At 41.7% G+C, this 25649-nt stretch overlaps 1 protein-coding gene and 1 long non-coding RNA gene across 5 annotated transcripts in view; one reads left to right on the forward strand and one right to left on the reverse strand.

Annotated features, from left to right (window-relative positions):
* The window catches only part of GCH1 (GTP cyclohydrolase 1), a 50794-nt gene extending 28769 nt beyond the window's left edge, over positions 1-22025 (reverse strand). For 3 of the 4 annotated variants that reach the window (XR_014059333.1, XM_081509449.1, XM_081509447.1), the window contains exon 1: positions 21534-22023. Coding sequence is in view for 3 of the 4 variants with exons in the window: in XM_081509449.1 (XP_081365575.1) it covers positions 21534-21873 (340 nt within the window). In the remaining variant the exon portion in view is untranslated. Of the gene's footprint in view, positions 1-21533 lie in introns of all 4 variants that reach the window. The other variant, XM_081509448.1, reaches the window with a different exon arrangement.
* A 117-nt stretch (positions 22026-22142) lies between these two features.
* LOC145513359 (uncharacterized) lies at positions 22143-25094 on the forward strand. Its single transcript, XR_014059334.1, has 2 exons — positions 22143-22414; positions 24885-25094. It is a non-coding gene; the product is annotated as an uncharacterized LOC145513359 (long non-coding RNA).
* Positions 25095-25649: the final 555 nt, after the last annotated feature.

A 25649-nucleotide genomic window follows, 5' to 3' on the forward strand; every position in this document is an offset into this window, starting at 1 on the left:
TACCATACAGTTGTGCTCATTTCAAATGCTAGTAAGATTTTCCTCAAATTCCTTCAAGCTAGGCTTCAACATTACATGAACTGAGAACCTCCAGATGTTTAAGCTGGGTTTAGAAAAGGCAGAGGAACCAGAGATAAAATTACCAACATTTGTTGGATCACAGATAAAGCAAGAGAATTCCAGGAAAACATCTACGCAAAAGCTTTTGACCATGTGGATCACAATACACTGTGGAAAATTCTTAAAGAGATGGGAATACCAGACCACCTCACCTGTCTCCTGAGAAACCTGTATGCAGATCAAGAAGTAATAGTTAGAACCTCATAGGAAATGAATGACAGGTTCAAAATTGGGAAAGGAATAAGACAAGGCTGTATACTGTCACCCTGTTTAACTTTTATGCAGAGTACACCATGCAAAATGAGGGGCTAGATGAATCACAAGCTAGAATCAAGATAGCCAGGGAAAATACCAACAACCTCACCTATGCAGCTGATACCACCCTTATAGCAGAAAGTGAAGAGGAACTAGAGAGCTTCTTGATGAGAAAGAAAGATGAAAGTGAAAAAGCTGGCTTAAAACTCAGCATTCAAAAACGAACATCATGGCATCTGGTCCATCACTTTCATGGCAAATAGATGAGGAAAAAGTGGAAACAGTGACAGATTTTCTTTTCTTGGGCTCCAAAATCACTTCGGATGGTGAGTGCAGTCATGAAATTAAAAGATGCTTGCTCCTTGGAAGGAAAGCTATGACAATCCTAGACAACATATTAAAAAGAAGAGCCATCACTTTGCCAACAAAGGTCTGTATAGTCAAAGCTATGGTTTTTCCAGTAGTCATGTATGGATGTGAGAGTTGGACCATAAAGGAGGCTGAGCATCAAAGAATTGATGCTTTTGAACTGTGGTGTTGGAGAAGACTCTTACGAGTCCCTTGGACTGCAAGGAGATCAAATCAGTCAATCCTAAAAGAAATGAATTCTGAATATTCATTGGAAGGACTGCTGCTGAAGCTGAAGTTTTAATACTTTGACCACCTGATGCATAGAGCTGACTCATTGGAAAAGGCCCTGATGCTGGGAAAGATTGAAGGCAAAAGGAGAAGAGGCAGCAGAGGAAGAGATGGTTAGATAGAATTACTGACACAATAAACATGAATTTGAGCAAACTCTGAGAGATGGTGAACGACAAGGAAGCCTGGCATGCTGCAGTTATGGGGTAGCAGAGTCGGACAAAAAAATCACACATTTGAAAGTTGCTAAGACAATAGATCTTAAAAGGGTGGTATGGTAATTCTATTGCAACATATAAACATATCAAATCAAAACCCTGTATATGTTAAATTTATACAATGTTATATGAGAATTGACACTTTTGAAACATGGTGTTGGAGAAGACTCTTGAGAGTCCACTGGAATGCAAGAAGATAAACCAGTCAATCCTAAAGGAAATCAGTCCTGAATATTCATTGGAAGGACTGATCCTGAAGCTGAAGCTCCGATACTTTGGCCACGTGATGCAAAGAACTGACTCACTAGAAAAGACCCTGAAGCTGGGAAAGACTGAAGGCAGGGGGAGAAGGGGACAAAAGAGGATGAGATGGTTAGATGGCATCACCGACTTGATGGATATGAGTTTGAGCAAGCTCTGAGAGATGGTCAGGGACAGGGAAGCCTGGCGTGTTGCAGTCCATTGGGTCGCAAAGAGTCGGACATGACTGAGTGACTGAACTGAACTGATTGATTACAATAGTAATGTTCATAATAGTTTATTCATAAGGCAATAAAATACTGAAATGAGAAAACGGAAGCACATAAAACCTCTCTACCCACAATTACTTGATTGGCTCTTAGGGAACCATATGCACAGTGGTTTAAGAAGTAGTATGGTAAAGTAGAAGGAATGAGCTCTCTCTCAGGCTCTGCGCAGACTGTGTGACCTGGCTGGCAGGGCCCTTACAGGTAAGATGATGGTTTTGAAAAAGGAATTCAACATGACTCCTAGGGTTCTGGCTTGCAAAGTTTGGGGGTGTTGGAAATCAATGCCAAATTACAATTGAATTACCCTCCCACCCCACTGGTCAGCTTTTGGGATGTGCACAGCAATGGCTAGTGGCTTTCTGTACTGAGGCAGAGAAAAGCATCTGTTTTATTCAGATTGATTCATGGATAAAACTGAAGGTTGCCAATCATATACACTAGTAACTCTCAAAGTTACCTAAGCCAAAGAACTCTCATTCTGGTCACAGTTTACTACTCTGAAAATTTGTAGTAGATGAAAATAAGATTCTTAAAAGGCTATTTAAAGAAAGAAACATGGTATATTCAAGGAGTCATTAAAAAAACACACACTTGTCAAATTCAGTTCTTTAATTGGATAATTCTGTCTATCCTCCACAATCCAGCTGTGTAAGTGAAAATGGAACTTATAAAATAGATGGTGGTAACAAGGTCTGGTTCATGGCAGTTCTAAAGAAAGAACACACCAATCTGATAAACTATCCATCTGCTTCAAAGTCTTTAATACATTCATCCTTAGCATTCTGCTTCACATGTCACGAGATTTCATACTGATGGATTTTATGGAACCACTTGTAATGCTATCCAACAAATAAGTACCAGCAGGGTGTACAAGCCTCTACCATTCATGACAAATGATTAAAGGACAAAGGATCATCTTTCAGAACAGTGGCTCCCAATCATTTCTCAGCCTTTTGGCTAAGAGCAAGTGCAGAACAGTGGCTCCCAAATAGAGCCAATCACAGGAAACCCTGGAAAATATAGCTTCCCAAGCCACTCTGACAAAGTCTGATTCACTGGCTATGGTGTGATCCCAGGATTATGTCTTTTAAAAACCCAAGCAATTCCAGTGATCAGTCAAACTAGGAGCACATGCTTTTAGGGGTGAGAGAAGATGAGGATTGAAAATGGACCTACTACTGGCTCTAATTTGCTGTTCAGCAAGGCCTGAATGATGGGCAATATAATTTCCCTCCATAAACCCTCCCTACAGTCACCACAGCAGAGGGTGACAACTCAGGCAGAACACTGAGCTCTGCGCAAGAGGCCTGGCAGAGGGACTGAGGTTGGGGGCAGTGGGGTGGGTGACGAGAGGAGAGAGGAAGGGAAGAAGGTGGAGCTACCTTCACAGCAGGTGGCAGAAAGGACCATGTGGTCCAGCAAAAAGGAGAGGAAGGAGGACCTCACACGAGAAAGTTGTTCCCATCTCCCTGAAAAATATCAGCCATTTAAGAGACCAATTGGCTCCTATAGCTCACTAGAAATCAGTTTTGAGAATAACATGATCAAGTTTTCCTAGGAGTCCCGTACTACTACTTTCCAAACTGGACACAAACATATCAAACTGTGATATCAAAAACTTTAAGATCTGAGAAATAAGCCTATATGTAAAAATATTCAGAGAAAGACCACAGCTAAAACTACAAAAGTAATAGTTTCCATAAGGGGAAAATTATGGACCAGGAGAGGAAATACAGTTAAACTGAAGATACAGATTTGAGCCAGGCCTTAAAGATGGATAGGAGGAAAGGAAGAGAGGGTTTTCTAGAGGGGATGAGGAAAGGAGGTACTACATGAAATGAAATAGGGAGGTGGGAAGCAATAAAAAGAAAGGTGCACTGCCTGAACGAGTCATGCACTGGGCAGAAACTAGATTCCCTTCATTTTGGAGCACTTTTCTTTCAAGTGAAAATTTATGTTTAGTTCATGGCCTCTTTCAAGTCCTGCCACACTCTGCATTGGTCAAAAGTTATCATCCCCATTTGACAGATGAGGAAACTGATGCTCTATTTGGAAACACTAAGTGCCTGCTGAAGAAGAGCCAACTGTTAGTTCAAGAGCTGGAGTCTGACCCCTGTCCTCTGACTTCCAGATGAGAGCCTCATTACCAGCCACCTGAACCTGGAAAGCCCAGACCAAATCGGGAGTTGCTGCAGCTATGAGGTGAGGAAATCCAAAGTCAATGACAGCAAAGGAAATACTGTCACTGTTATTCAGTCTCTCAATTGTGTCTGACTCTTTGAGACCCCATGGACTGCAGCATTCCAGGCTTCCCTCTCCTTCACTATCTACCAGAGTTTGCTCAAACTCATGTCCATTGAGTCGATGATACCATTCAACCATCTAATCCTCTGTTACCCTCTTCTCCTTTTGCCCTCAATCCTTCCCAGCATTAGGGTTTTTTCCAATGAGTTGGCTTTTCACATCAGGTGGCAAAAGTACTGGAGCTTCAGCTTCCACATCAGCCCTTCCAATGAATATTCAGGGTAAATTTCCTTTAGGATTGACTGATTTGATCTCCTTGCTGACCAAGGGACTCTCAAGAGTCTTCTCCAGCACCATAATTTGAAAGCATTAATTCTTTGGTGCTCAGCCTTTTTTATGGTTCAACTCTCACATCCATACATGGAAAAACTAGGACATGAAGAGAGCAAATCTGATTTTTTAAAAGAAAGATAAAAGTAGTTATAAATACAGAGACTGAAGGAGAGGAGAGGGTCAAGCTAACTGCCAGCCCAGGAGAGCAGCTAGAAAGAGTGGCCTGATACCAACTGGGTGCTGGAGCCCAGAGCTGGTGCACCTCAATGGCAAAATTCTGTTTTACCAACTATTTATTTGGTTTATATGCAGGAAAATTCAGTAATTTAATGCTATTTTGACCTTTACTTTTTGAAATCAAACTGGAACAGTTTCAGGGGAAAGGAGAATCCCATTAAATCTTCAGACTAACAAAAAGGCTTTTTTAAAAAAGGAAATTCTCTATGGCAGTTTATCCCAGGAAACCAGTTTTAAAAGACTATTTTTCAAACCAACTAGAGTCTTACAATCTTCAGGATCCAAATATTGTATCTCTCTTAATTGTGATATTACATGAAGAAAACAGTGCTCCTGCTGAAAATGTTTGCCCTGAATTTAATCAAGTCTTTAGACCTAAATTCCAGTTTCCAGGAATATGAGGGCTAGAGAAACAAGTTGAATGAAAACAAGAAGAATAGAATCACACAAATCTCAAAGGTAGAATATCTTACAGGAGAGCTGACAATCTCTGATAAATTAGGGGGAGGAGGGTAGTAGGAACTTTAGATTAAAACCTAACGATCAAATGCAAATGTATGGATACTGAGTGGGTCGTAGTTTGAAACAAATCATGAGTGAAAGACATTTGGGATAACTGGAGAATCTGAATGTAGATAAGGTACTAAATGATATGAAGGAATTAATAGTTTTACTAGTTGTTGTTGTTTAGTCACTAAGTCATGTCTGACACTTTGAGATCCCTGAACTATAGCCTGCCAGGCTTCTCTGTCTGTGGGATTTTTCAGGCCAGAATACTGGAGTGGATTGCCATTTCCTCCTCCAGGGGATCTTCCCCACTCAGGGATCAAACCCATGTCTCCTGCATTTGCAGGCAGATTCTTTATGCTGAGCCACCTAGAAAGCCCTAGTTTTACTAAGAATAGTATAAATGGTTAAGAAGAAAAACATCTTTGAGGGTGACACTTCACCTCAAAACACACACCTCTGATTTGCTCTCAGAAAGGAAGAGGCCATACCAATGTGACAAAATGTTAATTTTGAATCTAGGTAGTAAGTGTATAGTTGTCCCTTATACAGTTTTATCTACTTTTATGTTTGGAAGTTTTACATAATAAAAATTATATGTAAAATAAAACATCATGATTCTAACAGAATATCAGTTTTCTTGGTATTACAGTTTAACCAACAATTCCTCTTCTAAATGATATGAAGATTTACAATAGACTAAAACCTCAAGTGCTAATATGACTAGCAACTGTTTATTCTTCTTGAAGAAGTGTCTACCAGATTCCTGAGGGGAAAATCTTTAAATAAAGGCTTTGTACAATCAGAGGGGTAAGATTAGAAGACCACCAACCCTAAAGAACACATCAGTGAAGAACCTTTAAAAAAAAAAATCTGCGTCACAAGAAAAATAAGAGAGTCCTGTTACCATAGAAACTATCTGTGTGGCTTGAATGTTTCTAAGGAACACATCACCTCAAGCAAGAAAGAAAGCCTGTGGTCCTTGCTAGGACCTCACCTGTCAACTGCTGGAAGTCAACAGAGTGAGCAAAGAGACCATGCTGACAAGTGTGCCCACAGTCCAGAGACCTCGGCAAGACAATTCAACTCTAGTCTATCTGCCACTTCCTGCAGACCAGATCCATGACAGTCCTGAAAGTGACTTGAGTAGGGTCACAAAGTAGTTAGTGTGGATGCCCTGACTAGTCCAGACTAGTTGTTCTTCCCATTATGCCAGGATGATTCTTTGTTAACACACTAAAATGGCTTGAGAAGCACCAAATAGACCCTTAGTATTATATCAGTGAGCATTTATAACATGTAAATATGCAGTTAAAATACTTGTCTCTCTTATAAACTACTTCACTTGTAAAGAGCCACCCTCAAAAAGGTTCAGTTTATTGTGAAGGGGGTATAAAAAGAAAGAGATGGAAAGTAAAATGAAACAAACAAACAAAAAACCCAGCATGGCCTAAGTTTGGCCTCCACTGAGGCAAAGCCTGAAAGTGCTCACTGCACCTCACCCTCACGGCTGAAAGGCAAATTGTTTTTGATGGGCAACCAGAGCAGCACACCTCCACAGTTGCCTGGGCATTAATTGAAGCACTTCTGTATGGAAGGGGTGGTGACTTAGGGAGGTATGATCCACAGCAGCTGTACCTTAAAGTGGTCTGGAGTTCCACCACACCCTTGCCAGGTTCATAGCTTCTCAGCTGAACTCCAGCACCCAGCACCTTCATCATTTCTCATGAACATCTTACCACAAGTCCATAAAGTATACAGCCGGTATAATTGTATCCTAAGCTATTTTAGTGACAAATTCCTTGTTTGGGATGTTTGTCAATGGCCTCTTGAACTGGGCCCTGATTCCTACTTGGAATAAAAACAAAGACAGGTACATAAAACAAATCGTGCCTCACAGCGATAGCCATGAATTTCACTGAAACAGCATCTGGACAAACAAACGATCTCAAAAACATTCAGCACAGAACTCAGCAACTGCCAATTTCCTCCTCTAAACCTGGATGCTTTTTCTCAGAACTACAGAGAAGTAAAAGATGTTGATTGCGCTGGGGAGATGGGAGCGGGGTGAGAGACTCTCATGTTTAGCAACCAAACCCCCTCCCGCCAAAAAAGAGGAAAAATTAAAGGAAGAGAGCAGACATAATGACCAAATCCTGCAGGACAAGCCTCATGTAGGACGTGTGCCTGCGTCTCCAGCTCCAGCGTGAGAAGGAGAAAGAGTGGTTTTTCAAACCAGGCTACTCACTAAACTAAAACGCTCAATTGCCTCCTGAGGAGATGGTGATGGAAGATAATTTTTAAACACAGGCAAGAGGCAGAAACACAATAAAACCTCACAGCTGTGGTGAGGAAAGACAGGAAGAAATCAGTTGAGTGTTTTCAGAAAGCAGAGACCTATGCCATGTCTGAAAGATCACGCTGGCACTACTGGATGGGAGAAGGACAAGCTAGAAAGCAAGACAGCCGGTAAAGACGTCACTGTACTTCAGGTGAGAGATGACTAAGAGTCAGACCAAGACAAGGTAACAGAGTCTACAGATATTCACGAAGTACAAAAGTCACAAGTAACCAAGGCGATTAATGAGAAGGAAGAATCGCAAGATGAAATGAACTACCTTTACAACATTTATAAAGTCTGTAAATGTGTTCAGGTAAAGTCCATTAGAAGGGCTAACTTGCCAGAATGGACTTTAAAAACATCAGGGAAAGGAGCCAGCCCTTCCAATGCTGATCTTTAAAAAGTTTAAAATAAACCTAACTGCTTTGAAAGCTTCATTTAATTCTATGATACAGACAACTACAAATGTTAAGTTGTGAAAAAAATATTCTTATCACAGAATACCTAAGAGCATAATCTTGACAATCACGGACTATTTCTGTTAAAAAAAAAGAAAAAAAAAAGATAAAAAGAATTTCCTTCTAGGTTTAGCTCAAAATCCACTTCCTCTATGGTCATCTGTGTTTTCAAGTTTCTCTGCTATAAGAAGCCACCTTCCAAAAAAAAAAAAAGAAGCCACCTTCCTTGCGACCACACAGAATCCCACTTGCTCCTCTCAACAGGAACTCACTGTCTGGTCCCTGCTAAGACAGATCACAGGCTCCCTGAGGGCCAAGCCAAGGCCAACCAGTTTTCCTTCCTCTTTAAGAGTTAGCACGGGGTCATTCACAGACCTAGTGTTTGACAAATAAATACGAACACAAAGTATCTTCAATTCTGAAGATTTCTTTAAATAAGTAAATAAAAATGTAATACAAATTTAAGAATATACAACATTCTACAGAATGAGTTACTGGCTAAAAACAAGGACCCAGTGGGTCTTTTCTAACTTTAAAATGATGTTCTTAACACGGATGAACCTTGAAGACATTATGCTAAGTGAAATAAGCCAGACACAAAGGACAAAATGGTGTGATTCCGCTCATAGGAGGTCCCTAGAGTACTCAAAGGCACACAGAAAATAAAACAGAGGTTACCAAGGGCTGCGAGGAAAGGGGATGAGGGAGTTATGGGCTAACAAGTAAGATTTCAGTTTGGGACAAAGAAAATTTTCTGGAAAGAGACTGTGGTGATGGTTGCACAACAGATGACTGTACTTCATGCCACTGACCTATACACATAAAATGGTTAAAATGGTAAACTTTATGTTGTGTTTTACCACACAAAAAAAAGCAAAATTTAAAAAAAGAACATACAACATTCAACTGTATGCAACATCAACACAGTTGCAGATATGCGGTAGGAGACACAACTGGGTGGGCAGGTACAGATGTAACATAATTATGCTATACTGTTTTGCCTAATTATCCGAACAGAAGGTAAGACAAATTTGTATCTCTGCAATTTACATACCATTGTAGTTATAGAAAAACTTCCTCTAAATAACAGGAAAGATTAAGAATTTATAACTTCATTTAACAAAAAGTACAAGCTCTGAAAACAGCTATTTAAAACAGAACTGAAAAGTTTCTAAACAGTAAAACCATTAAAACAGACTCACAAGATACATGTATAACTGAATCTTTGCTGTATACCTAAAACTAACACAACACTGTTAACCAACTATACTCCAATATAAAATAAATATAAAATAAAAAGCTAAAAGAAAAGAAAAGACTCACATTGATAAAGTAAAATGATCACAACATAATTAAATGTGCTTTAGACAAAATATATAAAATTTCAGTTTTCAAGTATCTCCTACAAAAGATTAAGTGGAGAAATTTGTTAGTAATTAATCTGCATTAGAACTGAGTGTAATTTAGCTAAATTTTTGCAATTATTCACAAATTCCCCTGATTAAAAATTTATGAACTATCTTAAAGTCAGGATGTTATAAGATGCCTCAAAATGAAAACTACCTGGCTTTCTCTTTGCTAGAATTCAGTACGAAAGGCAGAGTTCCTACGGGTTATGCTTCTCATGGCCTTCATATTAAAGCGTAACACAGTCCCTTAAAGCCTGAGCGGGCATGATGTTGACTAGAACATGAGCACTGTCCTCACACACACCTGGACGCTGCTGCACTGTGCCCTCTGGCAAGCGACCTGAACCAGACGCCCCTCAGTTTCCACCTCTTTATAATGAGCAGTCTCCAAGTTGACCGGAGGACCACATAAGTTCACATGCACACAACCTAGCTCACTTCCCAGGGTTCGGGCGCCCACCTTCTTTTCTTCAACACCTAAGGCGTTCATTTACCAGCATCCAGCATGCTGATGCCTCGATACACACCAAGGGGAAGCTCACAAGATCCTACCAGTCGGGGGAAAATACCTCAAAAAATGTCTTGTTTTCTGTTACTTGTCACATTACTCTCTAAAGTCCTACAATCTGACTTCTAAGCACATTAAGCTATTGACACTACTAACACTGAAATAAAATCTCAGTACTCATTGATAACACAGACAGAATGTCTACAGCACTTCATAGACGCTGGGCATTTCTCTTAGCACTTTATGTGTACTAACTTACTTAATCCCCCAGTAACCTTATAAGATAAGCGAGTACTATCAAATGCCCTGTTTTACAGATGAGGCAATCAGGCACAGCTGCTCAGTAACAGGGTTTGAAGCCAGGCAATCGGGGTCAAGTCCTATGTCTCGGGACCTTTCCCTTCTGTTCTGGGTTCCTTTTTAAACCATCTCCTGCCCCTCACACCTTCCTTTAAGGCTGTCCCTGCTGGTTCTTCTCTCACTCTCCCTAGTGTCGGCATGCTGACATCTCTTCTCGTTCCTCTGAGTAGCTCAGGCACTCTCCTAGCTGCAACTGTCAGCCTTATACTGGTAATTCACAAGTGTGAATTTCTAGCCTTAAACCATCATGTTATCTCTTGGCCTGTTTAAGTCACTTTCTTTTCCTCTGCCTAAATACAAATTCTAACCATCCTCATTTCAACGTCTATTCCCATTGCTTTTAATGCATAACGAGATACCCCAGAGTTTACTGGTGAACAACTATTTTATTATGTCCTGGGATTCTGTGGGTCAGGAGTTCAGACAAGGCACAGAGGAGATGACTGACCTCTCTCTGCTCCACAACATCTGGGGCTTGGAGGGAACCACTATTTGGCTGGGGACTAGAATCACCTGGAGGAGTCTTTACTTGAATGTCTAGGGTTTGGTGCTGGCTGGTGGGTGGGACCTCAGCTAAAGCCATCAGCTGGAACACCCAGACATGGCCCCTCCTTGAGGCAGAGATCCTCACAGCATGGCAGCCTCAGAGTAACTGGACTTTTACATGGCGGCTCGGGGCTCCAGAGTCTCCCATATTCTTAAAACACTTTCCAACTAATCCAAGCCCATGGTTCTTCCACACCAAAAAAGAAGGAATATACTAAACATCAAGTGTTTTGCACATACCTTCTTAATTCTTATAAGATCCCAGGCAAAGCAAGTATTACCATCCTTCACAAAAAGAGAAAGATGAAATTTAAGTTTAGAGATATGCCAATAATTATACAGATAGTTAAGGGACAAAGTCACATTCAAACTCAGAATCACAATGAAGATCAAGCTTGCAAATACATACATCTAAATATTTATTCTCTAATTCCAGGGTAAAGGGTTTCCATAACCAGATTTTTCTTACCAGCTAACCATTAAAAAGTTGTATTTCTTTTGCTCCTAGACTTGAAACAGATTTGTTACAATGTTTTTAATTTATCTATTTGGAGATACATGCACATACTTCAAAAATTGAAAACTGAAAATAACAGTGAAAAGCCAAGCATGTCATCTGCCATCTGCCCAGTTCATATCCCTGATTAACGTAACCACTCGTGCATCCTCCAATTCTTAATGCAATATAAACATTTTATACACACCCACACACACACCTTTCCCCTACAAAACATAACTCCTTTGCATCATTTAGCCATTCTGAGGGATCAGTAGTAGGGTGCTTCCTTTTTCATGGCTGCAGTGACTAACCTTGAGCATAAGGCATTTTGTGTATGCAATTCCCAGAAACAGGGTTTTCAAATACGATATATGCATTTGTATTTAACAGCTGTTGCCAAATTACCATGAGGATAGTTACACTCTCAATAGTAATATTTGTTTCCTTGTAACTTCATTAATGTAATGAGTATAAGTTTCTAGGCTCTGGCCAATCAAACAAGGAAAAAATATATCTTTGAGTGGTCTTTGTGTGTATCTTTTACTGAAGATGAGGTCAAGCAACTTTCCATGTATTTAAAAGTTACTTGTATTTCCTTTCCTGTCTGCCCTCATACCTTGCCAACTCCAACTGTGTTTTTGGCCTTTCTCTCACATTAATTTCTAGCATCTCTTTTTATATTAGCATGGTTATTCTGTTGTCTACAATATGAATTGTAAATATTTCTTCCCAGTTTGTCATTTGACTTCATTTCTGTTAGTATTTGATATGTGAAAATTCTTGGTTTTTATATTAAGTAACTATTTTCTTTTATGGCTTCTAGATTGAGTCATAATTAAGCAGATCTCCTGTGCAGAATTAAAGAAATATATATAAGAAAAATTAACAACTTTATATCTCTTTAAGCTTCATTTAAAATACTTCTAAATTTACTGAACGGTTGCAAAGATGGCCTAAAGAGTTCCCATATATTTTCTTTATAAAAGAACTCCAGTTAATAAATCCAGAAATTAAAGAACTAAACACCCCTATTTTTCAACTTCTAAAAAATACTGGATCTAGGCAGTCACCAAGGACTCCTAAAATCAGTAACTGAAAGGCTGGTGAGAAACTCTTAAATAGACAAATTGGGCTGATAACACCTAAAGCTGATTCATTTTAACATCACAGAATGACAGATAACCAGATATTTAGCTGCTTACCAATGGAAAAATGCGCCACCAACCATGAAATCTTGACTAAATGTAAGAGTCAGTGTGGTGAGAGGGAGGCAGGGAGTTGTTGTTGCTCAGTTGCCCAGTCATTTCTGACTCTTTGGGACCCATGGACTGCAGCACGCCAGGCTTCCCTGTCCCTCCCCATCTCCCAGAGTTTGCCCAAGTTCATGTCCATTGAGTCGGTGATGCCATCCAACTATCTCATCCTCTGTCGTCCTCTGCTCCTCCCACCTTCAATCTTTCCCAGCCTCAGGGTCTTTTCCAATGAGTCAGTTCTTCACATCAGGTGATCAAAGTATTGGAGCTTCAGCTTCAGCATCAGTCCTTCGAATGAGTATTCAGGGTTGAGTTCCTTGGTTTAATCTCCTTGCTGTCGAAAGGACTCTCAAGAATCTTCTCCAGCACCACAATTCAAAAGCATCAATGTTTCATCACCCTGCCTTCTTTATGGTCCAGCTCTCACATTCGTACATGACTACTGGAAAGACCATAGCTTTGACTATACAGATCTTTCTCAGCAAAGTGATGTCTTTGCTTTTTAACACACATCATCTTCTAATTTCATGGCTGCAGTCACCATCAGTAGTGATTTTAGAGCCCAAGAAGAGGAAATCTGTCACTGCTTCCACCTTTTCCCCTTCTATTTGCCATGAAGTGCCATGATCTTAGTTTTTTTAACATTGAGTTTTAAGCCAGCCTTTTCACTTTCCTCTTTCACCCTCATCAAGAGGCTCTTTAGTTCCTCTTCACTTTCCGCCATTAGAGTGGTATCATCTGCATATCTGAGGTTGTTGATATTTCTCCCAGCAATCTTGATTCCAGCTTGTAACTCATCCAGCCCAGCATTTTGCATGATGCGCTCTGCGTGCAAATAAAAGTGAAAGTGTAAGTCGCTCAGTCGTGTCCAGCTCTTTGCAACCCAAGGACTATATGGTCCATGGAATTCTCCAGGCCAGAATACTGGAGTGGGTAGCCTTTCCCTTCACCAGGGAATCTTCCCAACCCAGGGATTGAACCAATGTCTCCTGCATTGCAGGCAGATTCTTTACCAGCTGAGCCACAAGGGAAGCCCAAGAATATTGGAGTGGGTAGCTATCCCTTCCCTAGGAGATCTTCCTGACCCAGGAATCAAACCAGGGTCTCCTGCATTGCAGGCGGATTCTTTACCAACTGAGTTATCAGGGAAGCCCTGTATGTATAACAGGGTGATAATAAACAGCCTTGACATACTCCTTTGTCAATTTTGAACCCATCAGTTGTTCCACATAAGGTTCTAACTCTTGCTTCCTGACCCACATACAGGTTTCTCAGGAGACAGGTAAGATGGTCTTGGTTTTCCCATCTCTTTAAGTTTTTCCACAGTTTGTTAAGATCCACGCAAAGGCTTAGCACAGTCAATGAAACAGAAGTAGATGTTCTTCTGGAATTCCCTTGCTTTCTCTATGATCCAATGAATGCTGCCAATTTGATTTCTGGTTCCTCTGCCTTTTCTAAACCCAGCTTGAACATCTGGAAGTTCTTGGTTCCGTTATGCTGAAGCCTAGCTTGAAGGATTTTGAGCATAACCTTACTAGCATGGCAGATGAGTACAACTGTCTGGTAGTCTCAACATTCTTTAGTACTGCCCTTCTTGGGAACTGGGATGAAGATTGACCTTTTCCAGTCCTGTAGCCACGGCTGGGTTTTCCAAATTGGCTGACATATTGAGTGCAGCACTTTGATAACATCATCTTTTAGGATTTTAAATAGCTCTGCTGGAATCCCATGACCTCCACTAGCTTTACTGGCAACAGTGCTTCCTTCCTAAGGCCCACTAGACTTCATACTCCAGGATGTCTGGCTCTGGGTGAGTGACCACACCATCGTGGTTATCTGGCTCATTAAGATCTTTTTTGTACAGTTCTTCCATGTATTCTTGCCATCTCTTCTTGATCTCTTCTGTTTCGATCAGGTCTTTACTGTTTGTGTCCTTTATTGAGCCCATCTTTGGATGAAATGTTCCTTTGATATTTTCAATTTTCTTGAAGAGATCGCTAGTCATTCCCTTTCTGTTGCTTTCTTCTAACTCTTTGCATTGTTCATTGAAGAAAGCGTTCTTGTCTCTCCATGCTATTCTCTGGAACTCTGCATTTAGTTGGGTGTATCTTTCCCTTTCTCCCTTCCTTTTCGCTTCTCTTTACTCAGCTGTTTGTAAAGCCTCCAGAGACAACCACTTTGTCTTGCATCTTTTTTTCTTTGGAATGGTTTGGTTCACTACCTCCAGTATAATATTATGAACCTCCGTCCATAGTTCTTCAGGCACTCTGTTTACTAGATCTAATCCCCTGAATCTATTTGTCATCTCCACTGTATATTTATTGGGGATTTGATCTCAGTCGCACCTGACTGGCCTAATGGTTTCCCCCCCGCTTTTTTAGTTTAAGCCTGAACTTTGTTATAAGGAGCTAATGCTCTGAGCCACAGTCGGCTCTCAGTCTTGTTTTCGCCGACTGTATACAGCTTCTCCATCTTCAGCTACAAAGAATGTAATCAATCTAATTTTGGTATTGACCATTTGGTGATCTTCATGTGTAAAGTCGTCTCTTGTTGAAAAGGAGTGTTTGCTATGACCAGGGCATTCTGTTAGCCTTTGCCCTGCTTCATTTTGTACTCCAAGGCTAAATTTGCCTGTTACACCAGGTATCTCTTGACTTTCTACTTTTGCATTCCAATTCCCTATGAATAGGACATCTTTTTTTGGCATTAGTTCTAGGAGGTATTGTAGGTCTTCACAGAACTAATCAACTTCAGCTTCTTTGGTAAGCCTCTAAATCTAACTACTAGTATATAAGCAACACAGAAGCTAAAGGAACATGTTAAACTATTGATAAATCATGAGAAAATCATGAGCAGAACCCAAGAGGTGGGGAATTCTATAAGACAAATGACCTTGTTTCTTCAACAAATTGTTAGCAGATAAAAAGGAATACCAAACTAACAAGTTAAAAGAGACTTGAAGACATTTATCAGATATAATGTGTGAATCTTATCTGAATCCTTATTCAAACAAAGCAATTTGTAAAGAGATACCTGTGAGAAAAATCAAATGTTAACAATGGTTAGATATTTGATATTAAGGAATTATTACTGATTTCAAATATGATACTATTTTAAAGACTTTATATTTTAGAGATACAGTCAAGTATCAATGAAATGACATATCTAGGATTTGCTTTAAAATAATTCAGCAGGTGATTCATATTGATGCATGGCAGAAACCAACACAATATTGTAAACCAATTATCCTTCAATTAAAACTAAATAAATTTAAAAATAATTCGGCAGGGAAGGTACGTGACAAGCAGGATGAAGAAAGGCAGACTTCTGTTTGTATTAATGGTTAGGTGATAGGCATTTACAAACTCATTATACTATTCCAATTTTGAATACATTTGAACATTTCTACAATAATTTAAAAACTGACTGCAATCCTGACACTTTCTAGCGATTTTTCCCCATGAGAATTTTGATGTGCCAGGCAAACAGGCCAATCACTTCAATCGATACCTTGGAATAACATGTTGACTGAGTATAGAAAAAGCCATCTCACCAAATAGGTGAGTTTCTACAGGTGCACGACTCCATGAAGGACACAAAGATGTCCAAAGGATGACCTCTGGCATAAAAGTGTTCAGGAGATCCAACAGAAATAACTCCCATGACTTTTTCATAAAGCTAAATCCCCTACATTTTTCTTTAGAGTTTAAAAAAAGAAGCAGCATTTATTGAGCATTTATGCATAGACCACTGTGCTAGAAGACACACATTAAGAAAGGGTCCTTGTCTTTAACAAATTAATTCAAACATTCATCAAGTTGTCTACAAGTGCTGGGCAATCTGATGGACATTCTAAGGTAGGGACAGACAGTCACTTTTCTTCTAGAAAACTGTGACTCGGGCTTTAATAAAACCAAATTCTAATGACCAAATGTTCTCTCAACCTTGAGTGTAACTAATTTACCTTGATTCAGACAATCTTTGGACAATCTTTGATTAACACAATCTAAATTATCCCTTAATCTAATTTCCATAAACTCAATGGAGAAAGTATAACCATAGGGATTTTATATTACCTGGAATTATGAATTGTTCATATAATCTTAGATTCATAACCTAGTATTTATCAAAGATTAGATAGTTGCCCTCTCCTGGCAAACTCCATTACTGCAGTCTGACTCAACCAAATACTGGACTCAAATTAGGGAGGTATACAGCAATGAGTCAGTGGGGGAATGCCCAGGCATGGACAGTTTCCAGAGCTAGACAAAGAAAATAGCAGAGAAGATACAAAAAGGGAAGAGGAGGAGAAGGGAGGTGATTCAAATAAATCTGTAAATTACTATTGTTACAATTGTGAGAGATTATGATGATTCTCATTCTCTATTTGGAGAAGGCAATGGCACCCCACTCCAGTACTCTTGCCTGGAAAATCCCATGGACAGAGGAGCCTGGTAGGCTACAGTCCATAGGGTTGCTAAGAGTTGGACATGACTGAGCGACTTCACTTTCACTTTTCCCTTTCATGCACTGGAGAAGGAAATGGCAACCCATTCCAGTATTCTTGCCTGGAGAATCCCAGGGACTGGGGAGCCTGGTGGGCTGCCGTCTATGGGGTCGCACAGAGTCGGACACGACTGAAGCGACTTAGCAGCAGTAGCAGCATTCTCTATTATTCTCCCAATGCTGATACTTTTCAGATAAAGTGAAAGTGAAAGTCGCTCAGTCATGTCTGACTCTTTGCAAACACATGAACTATACAGTCCATGGAATTCTCTAGGCCAGAATACTGGAGTGGGTAGCCTTTCCCTTCTCCAGGGGATCTTCTCAATCCAGGGATTGAACCCAGGTCTCCCACATTGCAGGCAGATTCTTTACCATCTGAGCCACAAGGGAAGCTTAAGACTTGGGTAAGTTCTTTCTGTGCCTCAGTTTCTTTATCCCTAAAAATAGGGCTAATATTACCTACCCCATTGGCTTACTGTGAGGATCAATGAGGCAATACATGTAAAGAATGCACAACTGTGTTCAGCACATAGTAATCAGTTGCATTTGTTGTCATTCAGACATCAGCTCAAGCATCCACACTTCCGATCTCCCAGCACAGATCAAGTTCCTTTATGCTCTCACTAAGCTGTGTCCTTTTCATCATTACATTTCTCAATCTATAATCACATATTCATGTGATTCTATTGAATATCTGATTTAATCCAATAGACTATTCTATGAGAGAAGAAACCATATCTGGTTTTACTCAGTCTACTTCCCAGCATTCAGCACAGTGGGTGGTACTCCATGAATAAATTAAATTCAATTATAAAGTTCCCAGACAGCCTAATGAATAACATCACTTAACACTTGAATAGGCTAAATTGTGTTGAAGATAAGCTGAAATCCTAAATCTCAGTACCTCAGAGTGTGACCTTATTTGGAAAGAGTTAACAGCAAACATCATCAGCTAAATTAAGATGAGGCACGTGTGGTAAATTGCTTCAGTCACGTCTGACTTTTTGCAACTCTATGGACTGTAGCCCACCAGGCTCTTCTGTCCATAGGATTCTCCAGGCAAGAATACTGGAGTGGGTTACTATGCCCTCCTCCTGGAGATCTTCCCAACCCAGGGATCGAACCTGTGTCTCTTATGTCTCCTGCATTGGCAGGCGAGTTCTTTACCACTAGCACCACAAGGCATACTGGAGGAAAATGGACTCAATCCTATGTGACTGATGTCCTTAAAAAAGGGAAATTTGCACACCAACAGAAGCAGAGATGGAAGTAATGCAGCTGCAAGCTAAGAAACACCAAGGACTGCCAGCTACGAGAAGCTGGGAAGAGGCAAGGGAAGGACGCCCCTGACTCCCTTCAATTTTCAGAGGGAGTGTAGTTCCACCAATGCCTTGAATTCAGACTTTTAGTCTCCAGAACTGTGAGACAGGTTTCTATTTTTTGAACAGTTCAGTCTGTAGTACTTTGATACGGCAGTTCATTGAAACTAGGACAAGTACCAGTTTGTTTGGTATTTCAAAGTTATGTGTAGTGACTTTTCCTCCCAGGCCAGAAAAAAAAAATGTTAATTTTTAGAAGAAACTAGTAAGACTAGCTTTTCTCCTCCATTCTCAATGACTATACCCTAAAATCCAGTCATATACTTTAACAGTCTTGTTATTTTTTTCTTCTTTATTCACAATACCTTTTCCAGCAATACACAGAACTAAGTTCTACACAAGAATTCATTAACAAAATGAAAACAAAACTTAGTAGTGAATCGAGATTTAAATGAACTATACATATCCAAAATAGTACCTCTCAATGATGAGGTTAACTTTTCTACAACATACTTTAAAACTTGGGACATAAACTCATCTTTTGCCTACAATATGGGAGGAGATAATAAATAAGTTGACTTTTTGCCCCCCTTCATATCTTAGAAGTTGTTACAATTCTTAGTTTATCGTGGGATTCTGATATGGTAAATCACAGAAGTTTGTGACTCAAAGAAAAAGAAAACCTTTTATGAGTGCTGGCATATTTCAGTATGAAGTGCTGCTGCTGCTGCTGCTGCTGCTGCTGCTAAGTCACCTCAATCGTGTCCGACTCTGTGCGACTCCATAGACGGCAGCCCACCAGGCTCTCCCGTCCATGGGATTTTCCAGGCAAGAGTACTGGAGTGGGTTGCCACTGCCTTCCCCCAGTATGAAGTGGCTAAGACTCAATTTTGTGCAAACAGAATATCTAATGCCTGACTTTATCTTTAGAGAATAGTTGTCATCTTGCAGTGTACATGGCTGAGGCAGAGTGGGGGGACAGTCAAGAACTCCATCACCTGTGGTGCCATTGCTTCCTCCTGCATTATACACAGGTTCACATGCTCCCCACATCTGGGACACTGTCGGCTTGATTTATGAAAACTTCCCTGGCATCCTGGACAAGACAAGCTAAAATCTATTTCAACTAGAAATGTGTCAGAAGAGTCAAAACTCTCATGTATTTCCGTAAACTCATAAAAAGGACAATTAATGAGACAAGTTATACTCAACCAAGACCACACATACAAAGCACTTGGAGCATGAAAAGTATTCAATTAATGGCTATTAATAATTCTTAAATGGTCTGTGAGTTTTTATTGTGGTAAAATATATACATAATACTCATCATCTTAACCATTTTAACACGTGCAATTCAGAGGCATTTAGCACATTCACAATGTGTGCAACCATCAAAACTCTCTAATCCCAGAACATTTTCATCATCCCAAAAGGAAACCTAGAACCCGTTAAGCAGTCTCTCCCCATTTCACTCTCCTCTCCAGGCCCTCTTGGGCAGGGTGATGATTAGATTCTCCCTAATCTGATTTCTCTTCCTAGGTCCACAGACTTTTTAAATAATAAATTAACACTTGACTAGAATCATTTTCTTAGGTAGAACGAAGTGTTCTTTACAGTCATTAGTTCTATGGCTCATGAAACAAACCTCTACGAATCATTTCTTAAGTAAACCTTTTTGAGACACTTAAGCTAATTCTGTGACCTGCCTCGGGGTCAGAAATCGCTCTGTCTGTGAATTCTATTAGGGCAAGATTTCCAAAGCTTGACCAAGTGCGAAGGACACTTTCGGTGTCCACAAAAGGCAGACCGAGCAAGGCCCTGAGAAAATGTTTCCACATTACATTGTGGAATCATAGAATATTTACAAAAGGAAGAACGTTTATTCTTCAGTCTTTGCATTTTGAAATTCTGTATTCAAGGCTCCAAACATTTACCAACATGGGGTAAAAAAAGTAAACATGGACACAGAACTAGATATCCATGTACTTGGCTTTAGGATTTCCTTTTTGGATCTCACCCTTCTCACACTGATTTCCCACCCTTCCTTTGGGGTGGGGGGAGACCAGTGCAAAAATAACTGTTTTTCCCAGAATCACTTAAGGGAGTCTCCGGAAACTTGACGGGGGAAATAACCTGACCCGGGAGGTAACCTTGCAAAGCAGCTCTGTTATTCTTTGAGAAATGGTGACGGCAGGTTTCTTGGGTCAAAGAAATAAATATCACCAAGAGGTACAGAAGATGTGAACTGGAAAACAACGTCCTTAGTCCCTCCTGTGTAAGTCAGAGCTTTTTTTCTTACTCTCCCTCTTTTTTTTTTAATTTGATCAACACCCCTCACCCAGAAAACAGGCAGCGAAGTCCTCTGTTATTTTCCACCCCGACCCTGCGCCCTTGCTTCTCAGCCTCCTGGGCAAAAGCCTGACCCTCTGGCGCGGAGAACACTGGGTCAACCTGTTCCTTTGGGATGGGGGATGGGGGATGGGTGATACAGGGATTCCGGGTCTCACTGCCCAGAGAACCTCCCCGGCTCCCAAGGAGACGCTTTCCAGCTTTGGGGTTTGGGGAGTGGGGAGGAAAGGGGAGAAGGCTTTAAGCAGCAAACTAACCCACGGAAGTTCACACCTCTAACTCCGGGAAAGCCTGTACCCAGAACTATATCCAATTCTGGGAAAGTCCTGAGCTGGAGTGACCTCGATGTGAAAAAAGGTAACTATGACTTTCGCAAGAGCCGGGTGCCCTGGCAAGTCATCGAGAATGAGGGTCCCCGAGGCTCCCTCGACGCCCCAAACACACGAAGCCAAGACTTCATCCCAGACCTACCAAAAAACAGACCTCAAGACCAAGGATGACTTAAGAAGTCATCACTTCCAGGAGCCCAGATGCACGTTCCTCAGGTATCCGGCCCTGGACGTTCAGGCTCCCGCCCAGGGGCGTGAGTAAGCTCGGTGATCGCGGTCCCTCCAGCCGAGGCCGAAGTAGAGGGCTGCGTGCAGCCAGTGGGGAGCACCCCCACGAGGACGGCTGCAGACAGACCCGGGGTGGGGGGGAGAGGCCGCTGACTCTCCAGGCTCCCGAAATGAGTCCCACCCAGGCCCCGGTCCTTGGCCCGACGGCTGGGCCAGGGCCGAGGGCGGGGTTCGGCTTCCTCCGCCAAGAGTGAGCAACTCCGGAAACTTCCCAGAGCCGGCGCGAGCTTCCCGCGGCCACCTCCCCCGTGCCCTGCACGCCGGCCGGCCGGCGAGCACACTGACCTGAGATGGTTTCCTGGTAGCCCTTGGTGAAGAACTGCATGGCCGTGGCCGCCCTCCAGGGCGTCTTGATCAGCCCCTGCCGCTCGGGGTCCTCTCCCAGCGAGCGCAGGATGGACGAGTAGGCGGCCGCCAGGTTGGGGAGGTTCAGCTCGTTGTCCTCCTCGCTGCGGGGCCGCTCGCCCTTCCAGCCGTCCGCCGGCTGGGCGCTCTGGCTCTCCGGTCGCGGCGGCTTCTCGGCGGGCGGGCTTGGCCCGGGCCGCGGCGGCTCCCCCTCGAGGAACCCATTGCTGCACCTGGCGCCCCGCGACTTCAGCGTCACCAGCCCCGGACCCTTCTCCATGGACCCGCCGCTGCCGCTCCGGAAGGACCCTCAGATGCGTGAGGGACTTTAGGTGAACTTTCCGGGCGGGGAGTGGGCTGTGACCCGAGTCACCTGAGGAAGGTAGGCCTGGAGCTAGGAACACGTTCCGAGTCCGGAACAGGCGAACCAGAAGAGTGCTGCGGCGCCTCCTTTTTATGGGCTGGCGGCTCGGTCGGCGCCGCGGGGCGTTCCTATTGGCCGAGCCTCCTGGCGTCACGGTGCTCACTCCGCCCCGCCCCGCCCCGCCCCGCTCTCCGCCCGATGCCCTGGGGGCAGGCAGATGCCGGGAGGACCTTGTCCGAGCCCCTCCCGCGCCAGCCGGGAGGATTGGATTGGACTCTTTGGCTGTGGCCAGATAAACCAAACCCTAAAGGGGGCTGGTGGCCGGAGCGTGGGGAGGCAAGGTCTGAGTGCCCAGTCAATCCTTCCCTCTTAGGGCAAAGAGGAGGCTGCATCAGAAGTGTTCTGGTCCCCTCGTCCTGTCAAAGATGAGCAAACAGGCGGCCTCGTCCGGGAAAATGTGGGTATGGAAACCAACTCATACTTTCAGGTCAAGAGAATACTATGAATTGAAACGCTTGAGTTCGTTAGTTAAAAATGTGTCCAACGCACCTGCTTCTTGGCGCTGTCAGGAGGAATGTTACACCAAGTGGCCCTTAAGTGAGTCCCTATATCTAGGAGGATGGTATTATGTGGTGGCCAGAACTTTGACCCTGCAGAAATTGATTAGCAAGCTAAGAAAAACTAGGGCTTTCATCAAAAAACCATTTGCGGTTTGTGGAAACGCAATTGTAGGAATTTGGTGCTGATCATTTTAACAGTGACGTGCTAAGTACCTTTCCCCTGATGTTGCTAAAGATTGTGAAACGTTATTGATCAACTGGACTCTTAACCAGTGACATCTGCTTTGACTATGTAAGATTTTTTAAATGGACCTTTTTTTCTCATAAGGGGGATTATTTCACAATGCCAAAGGTGAGTTTTAAAATATGTATCAAATTAATATTTTATGATTTGCCCCAAAGAGTTTCTTATGCTGAATTTCTGACATATAGACAGATATTTAAAGGCTTAAGATCAGACACACTAGAAGGGAAGTCCCTGGAATTGATCTATACTAATAAATTGCCTCAGTCATTATTACTAATTTCTATTTATTGGATGTCTGCTTCAGGCATGGCCCTATTCTAAATATTAAGGAAAGAAATATGGGAAATACCTAGCCTCCCAGGAACTTTTAGTCTGAAGTAGAAGAAATATGGGTGTAAGTGGGGTTTTTAAAAATAGTTGTTGGATTTCTATATACATTAAATATCAAATTATACTGATCAAGAAATATGAACCTCCCTTGGAAAGCCTCTTTGTCACTCTCCTAATATTTATTGTAAGTGTCCCCCACACACCTGTAAGATCCTATAATATTTTTTCCCGCTAACTGTTCTGCCCACTGTCCAATGATACTTCCTGGTCAGAATTAACCACTGAGTCTCAAACTATTTCAAGCTGGAGACATTCAAAGCTGACCTTGTATTTAACAAACGAAAACAAAGATACCAAGTGAAGTATTTTTTAAATGGAGGGATTCAAAGGAGATGCTCTCCATAAGATTTTTTTTTCAGTATCCTTTGTAAAGATTAATATATTTCCCAAAGCAATTTCTAATGAAATTTTTAATCCTAAAAATGAACATTTTCTTATAAACACTGCCGCTAGGCATTAGCACGTTTGTTACCAATTACCAGCACAAGGTCTTTGGATTTGTTATATATTTACTTGTAAAATGGAGGCCATGCATTTCAGCCAAATGCCCAAAGGTAATAGAAGGAAGCTTTAAAATCACGAACACTATACAAACAGTTTAACAGTGAAATGTAGGTAGTTGGCAGAGATGGTTATCAGTAGAAATGGGAGAAGAGGGAATAAATTAAAAGAGGAGAGATATATTACACAGAATTAATTAGTATAAAATGGGTCAGCAGTGAAACTATAGGCGTTCACAGCCAGGAATTACAACAGCATTTGTTTTAAACCCAGCAAGGGACTCATTTTCACCTTGGACCCAACCTGGGAGTTGCTGTTGTTGTTCAGTCGCTCAGTCATGTCTGACTCTTTGCTACCTTTTGTGACCCCATGGACTGTAGCACGCCAGGCTTCCCTGTCTTTCGCTATCTCCCAGAGTTTGCTCAAACTCATGTCCATTGAGTCAGTGATGCCATCCAACCACCTCCTCTGTCACCCCCTTCTCCTCCTGCCTTCAATTTTTCCCAGCATCAGAGTCTTTTCCAATGAGTCAGCTCTTCACATCAGGTAGCCAAATTATTGGTGCTTCAGCTTCAGCATCAGTCCTTCCAATGAATATTCACGAATGATTTTCTTTAGAATTGACTGGTTTGATCTTCTTGTTGTCCAGGGGACTCTCAAGAGTCTTCTCCAGCACCACAATTCAAAAGCATCAGTTCTTTGGTGCTCAGCCTTCTTTATGGTCCAACTCTCACATCTGTATGTGACTACTAAAAAAACCATAGCTTTGACTAGACAGACCTTTGTCAACAAAGTGATGTCTGGGAGTTGCTTTCTATCATAAAGCCAAGGAATTTTTTCTTTTTTTAAGTTCTCCCATTTCTAGGGCAGTAGCAAAACAGAGAAGCAGATGAGTGAGATACACAGCACCAAAGATTGAAAATACCGCAGGGCTACAGACATATGTAGTCACTTGCCAAGGGTAACAGGTAGACTAACATTAGACATTTGACAGTGGTAATTGGAAAAAAGTGAATTTCTCTAAGTGTACTTGATGGAAATTTTTTATTTGAAATCCAAACTTTGGAGGAGATTCTGGATCAGGATAGACATAGATAATAGCAAGATAAAAAAAAAATAATAATGAGATGGACACAAGAAAATTGTCCTTGTTCCACTCCTAATTTCTAGAAGTTAGCCTATGGAGTCAGTACAATCCTGAGATGTCTCATTAACTCCCCAAAATGTAGGGAGAAGCAAAGTGAATGGAGGCCCTTATGTTTCTTCTGTTCTGAATGAGGAGGAATGGAACGAGAGAAAACAGGAGAATGCGAACCCCGAGCTGACTTTCTGAGATGGAAGGGAAGGCTTGAGGGCATCCTCACTGAGTTGAGAAAACTATCCCCAGCCCAAAAGTACCTCACAATGGAAGAATAAACATACCCCAGATAATCACCTGTGCTTGGTTGTTGTTGTAGTTTAGTTGCTCAGTTGTGTCCAACTCTTTTACAATCCGATGGACTGTAGCCCACCAGGCTCCTCTGTCCATAGGATTCTCCAGGCAAGAATACTGGAGTGGGTTGCCATTTCCTTCTGCAGGGGATCTTCCCAACCCAAGAATCAAACTCGCGTCTGTTTTGTCTCCTACATCGGCAAACAGGTTCTTTACCAGTAGCACTACCTGAAAAGCCCAGGACCCTGGTAGAGGATCTTTAATACCATCTTGGAAGAAAGGGCAGATGCTAAATAGAGAATGTTAATGGGGAGTCCAACCACCACAGCTGAATTCTGCCCTAACTGTCACAATCCCTCATAGAAAAAGAGATAGGACATAACCTCCTCCAGCCCCAAACTGTAGCAGAGTCAGGAAAACAAACAGGTTTTGCTGTAACAGAAAACACAAAAAAGTCACCCTTGATAATATGAGGCATGGATAGGAGGCAGAGAAGCAGCAAACATACAATCCCCAGAGGAACAAAACTAAACAAAGAAAGGTAATAATGTAACATGTAAAA

Source organism: Giraffa tippelskirchi, chromosome 7, assembly GCF_054371585.1.
Source record: "Giraffa tippelskirchi isolate mGirTip1 chromosome 7, T2T-mGirTip1v1.2.pri, whole genome shotgun sequence".
NCBI lineage: Eukaryota > Metazoa > Chordata > Mammalia > Artiodactyla > Giraffidae > Giraffa > Giraffa tippelskirchi.